Genomic DNA, 14,908 nt, shown 5'->3' with positions numbered 1-14,908 from the left:
GAGGGGCTTTGTAAGCGCCCGGGTGATTCCAAGAGCAGCCAGGCCTGAGGACCACTGCTCGAAAACGTGCAGGGAGGGGCGCAGGGGTATGTGAGGGTCTTTTATTCCCCAGGTCTGGGTCTTAGCCAAAATTCCTTGAAAACAGCAAGTATCTCACTCAGTATTTTGTCAAACAAACAAAGTTAAGATTAAGGTTGAGGTTTAATCTGTCTCGTGAAGCAGAAGGCTATGTTTGCCTTTCCGTGAAAGGTCACGATTACACTTGGACTTTTTCTGAAGGGTAAAATGTACAGGGAAATGATAAGAAGATTAGTATATCTTATTTGCCATCTTGAAAGCTGCATTTTATTGTCACACTGTAAAATGAGTTTTATCCCAGAAAGATAACCTGGCGGAAGCAGTATGATTGGCACGGGGTAATGAGGCATCTGAGTCCCCTGGAGACACATGCAACAGTCTTATTCCAGCAAGTCCACTCTGTTATCCTGTTCTGACTGTGTGTCTTAAGAATTTAGGTGTTTCATTAAGAATGCATGTGCCTTTTTCTTTGTTCTTTTTTTGGCTGCTTCACATAGCTTTCAGGGTCTGAGTTCCCTGACCAGGATCAAACCCCGGATGGAAGTGAACACAGAGTCGTAGCCGCTGAACCTTGAGGGAAATCCCAAGGAAAGCGTGTGCTTGTTAAAGGCACCGCTTCACTGGCTTACTCATTTCTTTCTTTTTCTCACAGCTCAAGAGATGGCTGCCCAGTGCGTCACAAAGGTGGAGCTGAATATTTCCTGTGACAATCTTCTGGATAAAGACATAGGGTCAAAGTCAGACCCTCTATGTGTGTTATTTTTGAATACGAGTGGTCAACAGTGGTATGAGGTAATATTAAATACTTGCAGCTGAAACGCCGCCTGAATTGCTTTTTTGACAATATGAAGAGTTTATTTAAAAAATAAAGCCATCTCATCTGTTAGTGCAGTTTTTCAGGCAAATTAGTCCTTGATTGTGAAATATTTCATATACATATAGACACTTCTTTTAGCTATCATGCCAATATTTAGTCACATCTAGTATATAAAGATAATAAACAAATGCACCTTTCATCTGAGGTAGCTTTTTTTGTTTTGGTGGGGTGAATATAGGTTGAGCGCACAGAAAGGATTAAGAATTGCTTGAACCCCAAATTCTCCAAGACATTTATTATTGATTACTACTTTGAAGTGGTTCAGAAATTGAAATTTGGGATTTATGACATCGACAACAAAACTGTCGAGCTGAGCGATGATGACTTCTTGGGAGAATGTGAATGCACCCTTGGACAAGTAAGTATGAATGGTACAGGTGTTTTCTACAGTTGAACCAAAGCATCAGGTGTTTTTGATAAATTCTCTTTAATTGTTGGGCTTTCCAGGTGGCACTAGTGGTAAAGAATCTGCCTGCCAGTGCAGAGGCTTGGGTTTGATCCCTGGCTTGGGAAGATCCCCTGGAGTAGGAAGTGGCAAGCCACTCCGGTATTCTTGCCTGGAAAATCCCATGGACAGAGGAGCTTGGAGGGATTCAGTCCATGGGGCCACAAAGCGTCGGACACGACTGAGCGACTGAGCTTGTGTTTGCCTTAAACATTATGGAATTTATCTTACTTTTTATGGGGGTAGGGACCATGGGTTTTTTTGTAGACTGTATATTAGTTCTTATGAGTTAAAGATGTTCCATTTGCCATTTCAATAAATAGTCCCGTTACTCTAGCTGCTTGTCTGCAGTACAGTGTTGTTCTTACGTTTAGGTCATAAATGGTGTCAAGGTGACGGCAACTTCTCTGACGTTCTAACTTGCATGACCGATGCCTCTTGACCCCTTGATAGCCCAGCACAGTCCCTTTTCCTGGCTTGCTCCTCCTTTTGCCTTGGGTATGAACCCAACGCCCCCTCGCAAAGCCTTCTCTGACACCCTAGAGTCGTTTGGGTCACCCTGCTGTGCTCACTTGGTGGTCTTCTCCACTCCTTCTACCTTAATGTTCATCATATTTTATTGTAGTTGCTTAATTTTCTGTCTTTCTAGGATATCACAGGTTGGGTCGGAGCACGGGTGTGTCTGTGGGCTCACCATTGTGCTCCCAGCTCGGTTTGACTTCAAAGGAGAGCCAGTGACCATGTTTATGGGACTTTCAGAGGGAGAGGTTATTTTTTTTCAGTGGGTGACATCTAAGATTTGTCTTTTATGAGTTTATCTTTTAGTCTTGAATTTTTTGGAGATCATTGTATTTCCTGTGTCTCAAGGACAACATGGAGCTGGTCAGATTTCTAAAACTTTGATAGTTGTATCAAAAAGAAAATTAAAGAAGTATTTATTTTTTGGAAAAAAATCACTGTATCTAAAATTATAGCAAATTTGAGAAACATACTTGTGTGAGAGTATGTGTGCTTACTGTATTATTCTAATCAAAATGATATCTTATGAGGATCATACATTGAAGTTATGTGTCAGTTGAAAAATTGGCAGGTAACCCCTGTTTCCTATAGGGGTTTCGTTTCAGCTTAGGGATTTGTATATGTGATGAGAATCTGGCCCTCTTTTTTCTTTACAAGGAAGAATTTGAAGTGGTTGATAAAGAAACTAGTGGTGTGGGGAGATTTTATCCGCCAGGATTGGCTCCTTGGGAGTCTTTTCCATTTGGGTGCAGATGCATTTTGTAATCTCCAAATCTTCAAGGAATGAACTTAATGTTTCCGTTTCTAATAACTTTCTATACTGTATTCTCAACTGTCTTTTGAAAACTGTTTAGTTTAAACGTTTACATGTTGAAGTGAAATAGCTCTTTGTATCACTTTCCGATTTTAACAGATTGTTTCCAGTAAGAAGCTAACGCGACCACTGGTGCTTAAAAATGGCAGACCTGCAGGAAAAGGGAGCATTACGGTAAAATAAGACCCTTTAAAATACAAGTCTTTTGCCTCCTGAGACTTAGCACAAGAGGACAAGCTGAGACTGTGTATATCAGACAGAGATTCTACAGCAGGCGTTATCGTTTGATCCTGAATGTTGCCCTCCACCCACCCTTGACTTGCCTTAGAGTGATCGGAAATGGAAACTGTGCTGTGCCTAAAAGAAAGTCACACGCATCGTGCTAATGCCTGCCTCTTCCTGATGGAAGCATCAATTCCCAGATTAGGAGGAAATTACGTAATAATGTGAATGGATCAATTTGGCTCTCAACAAATCAAACGTAGGCCCCTCGGCATGACAGAAACTTTCCATAGTGGTTTTGATTCCCGAATGATCTTGTAGTATGACATGGCCATTGAACCGCTCAGCTTTTAACCATGTTTTTTTTCATGTGTGTGTGTGTGTGCGCGCGCACGTGTGCACTTTGCTACCTGTCCTCTTACCTAAATTTTTCCTTGCTGATTGCTGGACCTGGGCAAGTGAATATACGTATTATCTTATTTTAGATTTCAAATTATATAGTGCCATGCTTTTAAATGTTCTAAATGTTCTAGAGTTGCTGTCCGGGTAGTCACAGCTGTCTGAAGAGACAGCTGTCTTACTTTAGCTCTGCCCGGGAATGGCTCCCTGAGAGAGTCGTGTTTGAGGATTATTGCAACTACCAAACACATTTCTCTGAGAAGTTTGCTCTAGTTTAGGTGCCATAAGAATGTCCAGTCTGTTGGGGGTGTTGACTTCTATGTAGGGAACAGAGATCATTACAAGTAGTTAGCTTTATGGCTTTTGGGACCATCACAGCCTGGAATTTGTTTTTGAGTAGAGTAAGTCTTTCAGTTACCTTGGATGAAAAATGCGGAGCTGATATTTGAATGTGTAATGTTCTCTAGGTATAACTTACTCATGCTTCTCCATCTCTGGAGAGCTCTCGCTAGTGCTGTGCATGGCTTTGATTTTTTCCATCGGAAGAAGGAAGATCCAGTTTTGGCAACAACATTAAAAAGAAAGTTGCATGTGTAAATTAGGCGTATTTTGAAAATATATTTATTTCACATGCATAAAGGAAATAATGACAAATCTTTCTTAATGGTACCATTTTGTTACTTATTTTAGACTACCCTATGTTAGTGTAGACTTTGTATACTATTAGATAACAGACTAAATCAATACTTCATGACTGTATCAGAATCCCCAAAACACTTTCTTTTACTTACCTTGTCTACTCATAGATTTCAGCTGAAGAAATAAAGGATAACAGAATTGTCTTGTTTGAAATGGAAGCAAGAAAACTGGATAATAAGGTAGGTGGGTGATGCAGATTTCAACAAGGATATCATCTTTTTTTCCCCTCACATTGGTCACTTTTTGAGAAAATAATAATGCAATTAATATTATGAACTCTATCATCTAAAGCATCATTTAGAGTGTTATTTCCAATTTACATTTTCTGGATGTGTGTTTAAGCAGAAGATATTTCTCTTTACCTCTTTCCTCTGGATGTAACCGAAGAGTTTGTATAGCTTAAAAGAAGAGTTAATACAAGCATTAACGTTATTGTAAGAGATATTTTAGAGTGTATTTGAATTACTTAAGGAAAAAAGCGAAAATTCCATGCTTTATTTATTAGATTTTCCTCTTTGGGAAAGGAAAGGTGGCGCTAGTGGTAAAGAACCTGCCTGCCGATGCAGGAGACGTAAGAGTCGTAAAGAACCTGCCTGCCAGTGCAGGAGACGTAAGAGTCGTAAAGAACCTGCCTGCCGATGCAGGAGACATAAGAGTCGTGGGTTCGATCCCTGGGTCTGGAAGATCCCCTGGAGGAGGGCTTGGCAATCCACTCCAGTATTCTTGCCTGGAGAATCCCATGGACAGAGGAGCCTGGCGGGCTTCAGTCCATAGAGTCTCAAAGTGTTGGACACGGCTGAAGCACAGATATTGAATCAGAATTCAGCAAAGCCTTTTCTTTTTTGGAGAAGAGAAAGGCTACCCACTCCAGTATTCTGGCCTGGAGAATTCCATGGACTGTGTAGTCCACGGGGTCACAAAGAGTTGGACATGACTGAGCAACTTTCACTTTCACTTTCCTTTCTGCATTCAAAATTTAGGATGAGTACTAATAAGAACACTTAAGTGTAGTGTATACCCTGGATTGGAATAATTCTTTGAGTGAATTTTGTATGTAATTCTATAATGCAATCAATATTCTTCATCATTTTCATCTACCTTACAATGCAGTTTACAAATATCTTAGACCAGTAGTCAGTTATCTTTTAAAAAATATTTTGGAAAAATTTAAACATACACAAAAATAGAATAGTATTTCTAAAAAATTCCATGTTCCCACCACCTATCTTTAAAAATGTTAAAGCTCATGACCAATTTTATCTCATCCTTACCCCTGTCTACTTTCTCTCCTCCCAGACAGCATATCACTGCATCCATAAATGTGGATGTATCTCTAAGGACTTTTTAAATAATACAGTTGATTAATGTGTCTCTTACATTTTTTAATCTTTACATTCTCCCCTTCCCTTTACTTCTTCCCTTTTTCTCTATTGCTCTCTTGTTCCCTCTCTCTCCCTCCGTCCATCCATGGATTTATTCAATAAACTGACTCCTTTGTCCTATAGAATTTTTCACACACAGTGTACGCTAATTAAATCCCTGTGATGTCATGTAATATGTTTGTCTCTCCACATTTTATTTCCTGATTTCTATCAGCTGAAATTGAATCTAGAGTTATGATCTCGTGGCATTTTGAATTGGTATGAATTTCATAGGTGGTGACACTAATTCCATCAAGAGGCTCACATTGTCAAGTTCTGTTTTTTGGGGTCTTAGTGACCACTGATGGTAACTACCTAGATATACTATCTTATTAAGAGTCTTGCTGCTGCTGCTGCTGCTGCTGCTGCTAAGTCGCTTCAGTCGTGTCCGACTCTGTGTGACCCCATAGACGGCAGCTCACCAGGCTCCCCCGTCCCTGAGATTCTCCAGGCAAGAACACTGGAGTGGGTAACCATTCCCTTCTCCAATCCCTCAGCGACCCCATGAACTGCAGCCTACCAGGCTCCTCTGTCCATGGGATTTTCTAGGCAAGAGTACTGGAATGGGGTGCCATTGCCTTCTCCAATTAAGAGCCTTAAAATAGTGTTATTCTCATGCTGTCATTGCTTCTTCTTTTATTAGCGAGAATACTTCTCTAGAGAGAAGTATCTTTCTTCACATTAGGTATTTATTTATTCCAAGATAGTTTGTCCAGAAAAGGCAAGTTGAAGTGTTTGATTTTTTTTTTTTTTAATATTTACTATTTTTTAGAAGAATAAATTTCTTTAAACGTGACTTTTACAGAAGAACTTAAAAAAAATTTTTTTTTTTGGTATTTCTAGGAACTCTATTCATACTTATTGATGCTTCAAGCATCCTAGGTTTGACCTATGGGGGAACCTGTTTAAGTTTGTTCCTGAGCCATTTGGCAGGGTCTCAGAAGCCTTTGGCTAGCTTCTTGCTCTGTGGCATGACAGATGTTCCGTGCTTATTTTATCTAATTTCTGCCCCAGATTAGCAGGTTAAAGGGAGCTTTTCTATGGTGAGTCCACGATGTGGTACTAGGGGTACTTAATGTTTATTGATTGCTGTTGCTCATTCTTTCTAGGACTTTTCAGTAGATAGCTATCGGAAAGTCTTTTCTTTTTTAAGGAAAACTAAATCATAAACTTGTATAACAAATTCCAATTCAAATGTAAAATTACAAGGCTGTTATTTCTTTAATTCTGTAGTTGCACCTATTTTTACTTATGTCAAATGTTGATTCATAAGGAAACTAACGTAACTGCTTATGTTTTGCCCTATATAATATCTAACAGTTTAAGAATACAAATATACATGTTATAGCAAAAATATTTTTACTGAAAATAGTTTGAGCTTTCTTTGAAGTTCTTTTTGCCTTTAGGGTTATATATTCCACTTGAATTATACGAATTTAATTCTTGGGTTTTAAAGGAATAATTGTTCTCCAAGTGGTTATGCTGTAACATTAACACATAATCAAATTTTGCTTTTGGTATTTAGAGATTGCTTTAAAATTTTGGGGGTTTAATTTTGCTGTATAATCATGTATAAGATGGTTCCAAAGCCAATAGAAAACAAGGTATATTCAACAAATTTAGCTTCTTTCCCTGTCCACGCTGCAGTTTTTTCTCTTGCTGTATTTTATTCGTTTGTAAAATTTATATTTAATGGCTTAATCCTTCATTTTCCAAAAAACGAAGGGTTTTTTTGTGTGTGTATGTACACGTGTGTCTCTCTGTGTGTATATAAACGTACAAATAGATAGATATGGATGTATATGTCATATAGGTAGATATGAGTGTGCACGCCTGTGTATATGTATATATTTACATTTCCATACCCCAGCCCAGCCCCAGTCTTTGATTAAGTGTAGCATGATATATTAATACTACACATGCATCTCTCTGTCTTGTTCTTTTGACTTAACTTATCCTGGAGATAAGATTCAGGGAGTTTTACTTCTTGTTTTAGTTCTACTGTTGACAGTTTCATGAACTGTCAAGCAGGGTCTGTTTTTTGACCTTCATTATAGTAATAATGATATTCTACCTTTCTCAAAAGATTATCTCTAAGATAAAAGAGACAGAGGACGTTCATGTGCTTTTGGGAAAGTTAGCTTCTCTAGGTATAATATTGTTCCTAGTTTTATAAAATGGAGCATAGAGAGGCTTATTACATTGCTTAAATTCTTCTTAGAGAGAAGGTTAAATTTTAAAAGTTCTGTGTAGTCTTTGTGTTTTTATTTTTGACTATGAGAGATGTATTCCTTTCTTAACATTAAACTATGCTGAGGAAGGAAATAATATTATCTTAGTTCTTAATTTAATATTGAAGTAAATTCAAGACTGAAAAAAATCTTCGGTTTAGGAATGTATCTGCTTACATTCCTGTGGGCTTAACCAATGTCTTTTCACTTTCACAAATAATAAGTAGTAATGCTAAGGAGGATAGAAATTTCAAAACGAAGATAAATGAAAATGAGAAAGTAAAGTCATCCACAATCTTACTATCTTTACCTTTGTGCATCTCTCCAGGATTTTATCTCCCTGTGGAAGAGTCTCTGGGTGTGTGTGTGTGTGTGTAAGATGGCCATGAGGGGACGTTTGCACCCTCACTGTGCTTGCGCGTTGTACAGGAGAGCTGTGCGTGGTGAATCACAGAGGAAATAGGGTGTGCCTTGTGCTCTCCAAGCACTTCTGTTGTGCACTTCCCGTGTCTCCTTGTCTGTGCTCTCTTGCGTTTGTGTAAAGAAACGTGTGGGATTGCCGAACAGGTATTGGACATAGAAGGGTAAGATGTGAACTCAAGGCTCAGATTCATCACTTCATTAGATGTGTGATTTTGGCAAAGTCTTTAACTCCTCTGAATCCAGTTTGTCCTGCCTCTCGTGGAGCTAGTACGACTACTGTATGGGATTATATAAGACTACTTAGTGCTGTTTGAATGAGTGAATGCTGCTAATAATGAAAACCAGCTAAAAGCGTCCTGTGTTGATCATGGGTTCCATTGATCACTGTATTTTAAAGCCATCTTGTGTTTTGAGATGTAAGGGTGTAAGGATAATGAGCATTTATCAGGAATGCCTTAAACGTTCTCCTCGTAGACTTCAGCAGGTTTATGTTTGTGAGGAATGTATTGGGATTTGTATTTACTGTTGTATTGTACTATATATATGTATATATATATATATGTTTATCTGTACTATAGAATTAAACTTCAGGTACTACAGACATGTAACATATACAAAGTGTGTTTCACATGTTTTAGGAGGAGAATAATTGCTTTGCTTTTTATTTTAATGTAGGATCTATTTGGGAAGTCAGATCCTTACCTAGAGTTCCACAAGCAGACATCTGATGGAAACTGGCTAATGGTTCATCGAACGGAGGTGAATATCTGAATTTGAAAAGTAGGGTTGAAGTTTCCTTTGGAATTGTGGTAATCTGAATTTTAAAAATGTATGTATTTATAAAAATATTCATCTGAATTCAGACGTATATAACTGCCAGAGACACAAGGTCAGCGTGCTCGTTTCTTTTTTTTTAAATGAGAAGGTGCTGCTATGCTTAGTTGTTTTTAAATTCTTTACTTTTGGCTCAGCTGGGTCTCTGCTGCTGCCCACGGGCTTTCTGCGGTTGCAGTGAGTGGGCTCTGCTCTCTAGGGTGGTGCCCGGGCTTCTCATACTGCTGGCTTCTCCTGTGGGCCGAGGGCTCCAGGCGTGTGGTTCAGTGGTCGTGGCACTCATGGGCTTAGTTGCCCCAAGGCCTGTGGGATGCTCCAGGGACTGAACTGTGTCTCCCGTGTTGGTGGGTGGATTCTTCGCCTCTGGGCCCCCAGGGACGTCCCTCTGCCTTACTTTTAAAATCCTGTAAAGGACACTGAAATGTATGCCAGTGTGTCCTTCACCTAGATTTATCAAACGGTCACACCTGCACACGGGTGTGTGCTCTCTCTTGTTCACGCCCACGTCCATGCCCTTTTGCAAAACTATCCTAATGTAGGCAGCAGACATCGTGGCTCTTCACCTTTAACTGCTACAGGTATTTCTCAAGAACAAAGGCGTTTCTCTACACCTCCATAACTGAGAGAGTTAGCATTGATTTAGTAACATCATTTACTATACCATGCATCTTCAGATCCTCCCAATTTCCCCAAACACGATTTTTATGTGTTTTGTTTTGTTTAATACAGGGTCCATTCCAGGTTCACAGTTTGCATTTGGCTATTATGTTCCCAGGACTCCCAGGTGACTCAGTGGTAAAGAACCCTCCTGCCAATGCAGGAGACTTGGGTTCGATCTCTGGGTTGGGAAGATCCCCTGGAGAAGGAAATGGCAACCCACTCCTGTATTCTTGCCTGGGAAATCCCATGGACAGAGGAGATGGACTGGCTATGGTCCATGGGGTCACAAAGAGTCAGACGCGACTTAGTGACTAAACAACAACAAATCAGTCTTTAAGCACTGTCTTATTTTATGTGAAATTATGTTGTCAGTTGACCTAGTACTTACCCTATCCCGTCTGGAATGAACTATTTCTCTTAGGAAGCCTGATTTTTCCTTTAAGAGGGTAGGATTTGCACAGCAGGGTATGAGTGCTCATTACTGCTGAGCACTTTCAGACCTTTTCAGTGGACATAAATGATAAATATGTTTGTGTATATATGTTTATATATATTAAACATTAAAAAAAACCCTAAAATCATAAATTTACACCATTTTTCTCATTCAAATCAAACATAGCAAGATCCTTTCCCAACTTTTCTTATTCCATATTTGAATCTTGTGTCCTGCAGTGAAAACTCTGGTTTCCAACAAAACCAATAATCTTCTGTAATTTGTAAGTGCATCTTGTAATGGCTGGATACATTTCCCAGTTTTTTTTCTTTCTCAGAATGTATCTTGACTAGACAGTCCCTCACATTTTTCATATAACAGGTGTATAATATGGTCCTGGCTAGATTTTCGCTGACGAAGTTGGGTGGGTGAAGAGGTGAAGGATGAATGGTATGCCTGGTGGGAACCTGGGAAAGGCAAGAGCAGAACATTGATGATGAGTGGAATGTTTTTCTAACTGACCTTCATTATTATTTTTTTAAATAGGTTGTTAAAAACAACTTGAATCCTGTTTGGAGGCCTTTTAAGATCTCTCTTAACTCTCTGTGCTATGGAGATATGGATAAAACTATTAAGGTAATTTGAAATTATATATATATTATGTACACACATACACACTCACTGCTTTTATAAATTAATTCATTGGCTAGTACTTAAAGAAAGTAAATGATGTAAGTTTGAATTTTATGTATATTTAGGAATGCTAAAATAGAAATGTTTCTGATAAGCAGTCAGTCTAAAGGAGCAGAGACATTTTGAGTGATCTGTTGACCTGTTGAATGCTTAATCAAACATTGTGGTTTTTATTTTATTCTTCATTTTTTAAAATAGAGTATTAAAGTCTTCCCTACTTTTTAATAAGATTCTTCTGCTCTGGGAATAGAAACGGTTAACTGCACTCTTTGCCTTTGGTGTGTCCCTTGCAATAAAAGTAGGTATTACTTTAACTGAGAACCCAGAGCTTCCTTCTGCCTTCAGCGCAGAGCACGATAGTGGTGACACTTGCATCACTGATGTTCAGTTCAGTCCAGTCGCTCAGTCGCGTCTGACTCTTTGTGACCCCATGGACTGCAGCACGCCGGGCCTCCCTGTCCATCACCAACTCCCGGCGCTCAGAGGAAGGTATAATTTACTACAACATTTGGATGGCTTTAGTTTTAGAGTTTTTAAAGGAAAGCAAAGTAGAAGCAGGGAGCTGCAGCAGATAGCTAAGAATTTTCTTAAATGTTTTCACTTCTAGCCAATATAGATATATTATTTTAAAGACACGTTTATATTAGTCACCTTTTTACATAAGATTCCCGATAGGAGCCTTTTCATGTATTGCAGAGGTCAGCAAACTGGGGTGAGTTTTTTGTTTATTTGTTTTATTTTTTTTTTTTCTTTTGATAATTAGTATGGTGAAAGCAGGAAAGGTCATGAAGGGACCTGGAGTCAAACCATAGTCCAAGTCTTGACTTAGACCTTTAACCAGCTAAGGGATCTTGAGCAGGTTATCTAACTTCCTTACTTAACTTCCTTACTTATATAATGGAGAACATAATGTCTACATGGCAAAATTAAATCAGGATTAAATTAATGTACGTGAAAAGTTTCATAAACTGTTAAACACAGTAGAGATGCTATTATTATTGAAAACCATTTCATTTCTTAGATCCATAAATGTTTTCCTCATTTTTCAGAGAACTTTAAAGATCAATATGATTTGTGTGATATTTCAAACAGCAGTGAAAATTTTGGTACAAAATAAATAGAAAAGTAGCTTTGTACACTACTGTGGTCAACTGTAAAAAATGCACAGCGTGAGAGTTTTGAGTTAAGTTTTATTTGGGACAATCTGAGGGCTGCAGAGACAGCACCTTGGAGAGCTCTGAGAAACTGTTCCAGAGAGGCAGGGGAAAGGTCAGTGTTCATGTGATTTTGGTAAAGGGGGAAATACATGGAATCAAGCACAGGTTTTCCCTAAAGGTTTCTACGAGTCTTGTGAAGCTTCTGCTAGTCATGAGAAACCGTCGTGACCGTGAAGGATTTTAGTGCTTTTCTAGATATGCGGAGATGCAAGAATTGGCTTCATAAAATCAGACAGTATTTAACTGTCTGAAGACCTGTCCTGCCAGTTTTTCCCTGAACACAGGGTGCCTCCCTTCTGCTCTCCACCCTAAACTCCTTCAGGGGCCATTAAACGTCTGCAGCTGCTGCTTCACTTGATTTAATCCCTGTAGAGGTGATGGCAAGCCCCCACGGAGAGGGCCAATCTGTGGTTGACACTTTTTACTGTTATATTAAATCTAGACCTTTTGCTTTTCACATTAAAAATAACAAGTTAAGGCTTCATTAGATCTAAGGTAAGAAAGGCTAGGAAAAAAATGCCTAAACAGTTTGATTGTTTGTAATAATATATTAACAACGAAACAATATTTCTTTAACTTCTTTTTTTTGTGCACAGCGTCATGCTCACAGGGCTATTTTATTATAGTAAGTAAACTGATTTTTTGAGCTCTCTCTGATGAACGTCTTCATTCTTAAAAGATTCTCCACTTGTTTTCACTATGCGCCAGCTGGTTGGCCACCCCATCTCTGTCTGTCTTTCTTTAGTTCTGTATTTCTTGCAGTCATCAGAAAGCCATCCATCACCGATTCTCTTGGGGTTTGGAAGGTGCTTAGAGGTGTAGTACAGAGTTATAGAGCAGAGAACAGAGTCGGAATCATTGGTGATTTCTTTGCTGCAGTGTGAACGTCCCAGTGTTACCATTCTAGCATGGATTATTATTTTCATAAGAGTGTGTGAATAAGAAGAATAACCATGCATGTCTAAACTGAGAATGCATTAGTGAATGTAGTATTGTGTGATGTGTGCATTCTTTGCATATATACATATGCACATGTGTATATATGTGTACATTTCAGGTTCACAGACTGCTGAAGCTGTTGTTTAAAACAGCTAATAGTACTGGTTTTTGAATTCTTGAGAAGAGAAATTAAATGACATAAATCGTTACACCCTTTGCCTCAGGCTGTATCTGAGCACATGTCAGCAGAATAAATATCACATTTTCCTTTAACATCTAACATTTGTCTTTGATGGGGCAACAGTGAGCTTTTCCTATATGTTTATTACAGTGAGTTATCAGGAATCACATTCTAAAAATGCTTTGCATTCCCAGAAGTTTTGGACAGTCTAAACATGAACTGTTTTAGCTCTTCCATAAGTTTTGTTTAAATAAAATCTTGGTCTTATCAAAGCCTGATCTTGTTGTCTTAGGTATAAATTGGAGTTTCCTGAATGTAAATCTAAAATCCAATGTTCTGTTTTCTGTAATTAAAAAAAAAAACCTCTTAAAAATGAAATTATTAAAATATTATTTTAACTTTAATTTTAATTCCTCTGGAAAAATTATTGATATCATTAATTTTCTGTCAGATAAAGGGCTTTTGGTTTAAAAATTGAGTATGAAAAAAATAAAAATGAGTATCAGATGTATAGATCAAGAGTTCAAGATCAAGATGTATAGGTCTTGCTAAGAGTTCACTCTTGATCTATACATCTGATACTCATTTTTATTTTTTTCATACTCAATTTTTAAATTGAGTATGAAAAAAATAAATTGACTGAAGTACTGGAAACAAATAAAAGCACTTACTGTTACTCAGAATTGCAATTCTAGACCTAGTTTGTATTCATTTATTGATCGTTTGATTTTTAGTCTTGAAAAATAATGAAAATATATGCAGTGAAAGACTTCCTGTTTTGATAAGCACTCAATTCACTTTTCATAGAACTGAGGAAGAAAAATCACCTTGCTTGGTGAATATATATAAATCCTGAGTGTTTTAGCTTGATGATTAATATAACTTTGTAAAGGATTATAGCATAGGGTAAATGCAAATTGCTTTTCAATCATAGACTTTTATCTTAAATCACAGGCTCTAGAAGTATTCAAAAGTTTCCTTGGCACAGATGTGCTTTGTCGGTTACCACACAAGATAGGTCATCTTCTAAGACTATTAAATTCTTCTGTCTACCTGACATCCTCAGTAGATGCTGTGTGCAGTGCACATAATGAATGTTTGCGGAAGAAATGTTTGTAATTATAAAGCAGTATAAAAACTTAAGTTATTTATGATCACAGTGAGCACTTCTGCTTGCTAAGAGTTCACACCGTGTTAATTTTCTCACTGCAATGAATATTCAGATATTCTTGTGAATATTTACTCTTTGACAGCATCTGCCAACATGGGAATCAGATACCCTCAGCTCTCTTCCATGTGTTTTCAGAAACAGTGAGCATTTAATGGAAGCCACAGCTCAGACTGGACTTGGCCTTGTCTTATATGGAGACAGTGTTGTGATGGCCCAGTGTAGACACTTCCTCAGTGGGTTAAATACCGTTTTCCTGGAATTTTCCTTTTCATTGTGGGAGTTGTGATCCTCACAATGATGCAAATCCAACTTCATTTAATCGAACTCCTAAAAGAAGCCAAGCCTCACCAGATTGCAGCTAATGAAATACATTTTCCATAGTTATAAACCATCTAGAATTTAATTATATGATTTTTAGCTGCCTAGGATACTGACTTCCTTTCTTCCTTCAGATAGATAATGGCTTTTAGCCACTGTAAAATAGCAAGGTGAAAAGTGGGCGAGAGAGAAGGTCTAATTGCATTTCAGTTTTATTAGAACTTGTAAAGGGCATATACAAGAACTGGAAACTGGTCAACATGGAATTTCAACAGTATTTGTGTTTTTCATGTGCCTGCAATCTGTCTTAGAATCCCATCCCAAGAATAGCCAG

At 38.1% G+C, this 14,908-nt stretch overlaps 1 protein-coding gene across 2 annotated transcripts in view; it reads left to right on the top strand.

Annotated features, from left to right (window-relative positions):
- Positions 1-14,908, top strand: part of CPNE3 (copine 3) — a 48,423-nt gene that overhangs the window by 12,556 nt on the left and 20,959 nt on the right. For both annotated transcript variants that reach the window (XM_005215676.5, NM_001099142.1), the window contains 6 exon segments: positions 731-870; positions 1,134-1,313; positions 2,833-2,907; positions 4,161-4,232; positions 8,804-8,887; positions 10,602-10,691. In XM_005215676.5, coding sequence (XP_005215733.1) covers positions 739-870; positions 1,134-1,313; positions 2,833-2,907; positions 4,161-4,232; positions 8,804-8,887; positions 10,602-10,691 — 633 coding nt within the window. In that variant the 5' untranslated portion in view covers positions 731-738.

Source organism: Bos taurus, chromosome 14, assembly GCF_002263795.3.
Source record: "Bos taurus isolate L1 Dominette 01449 registration number 42190680 breed Hereford chromosome 14, ARS-UCD2.0, whole genome shotgun sequence".
In the NCBI taxonomy this organism is placed as follows: domain Eukaryota; kingdom Metazoa; phylum Chordata; class Mammalia; order Artiodactyla; family Bovidae; genus Bos; species Bos taurus.
The sequence above is the reverse complement of the archived record's forward strand: the minus strand, read 5'-3'. Positions and strand labels throughout refer to the sequence as shown.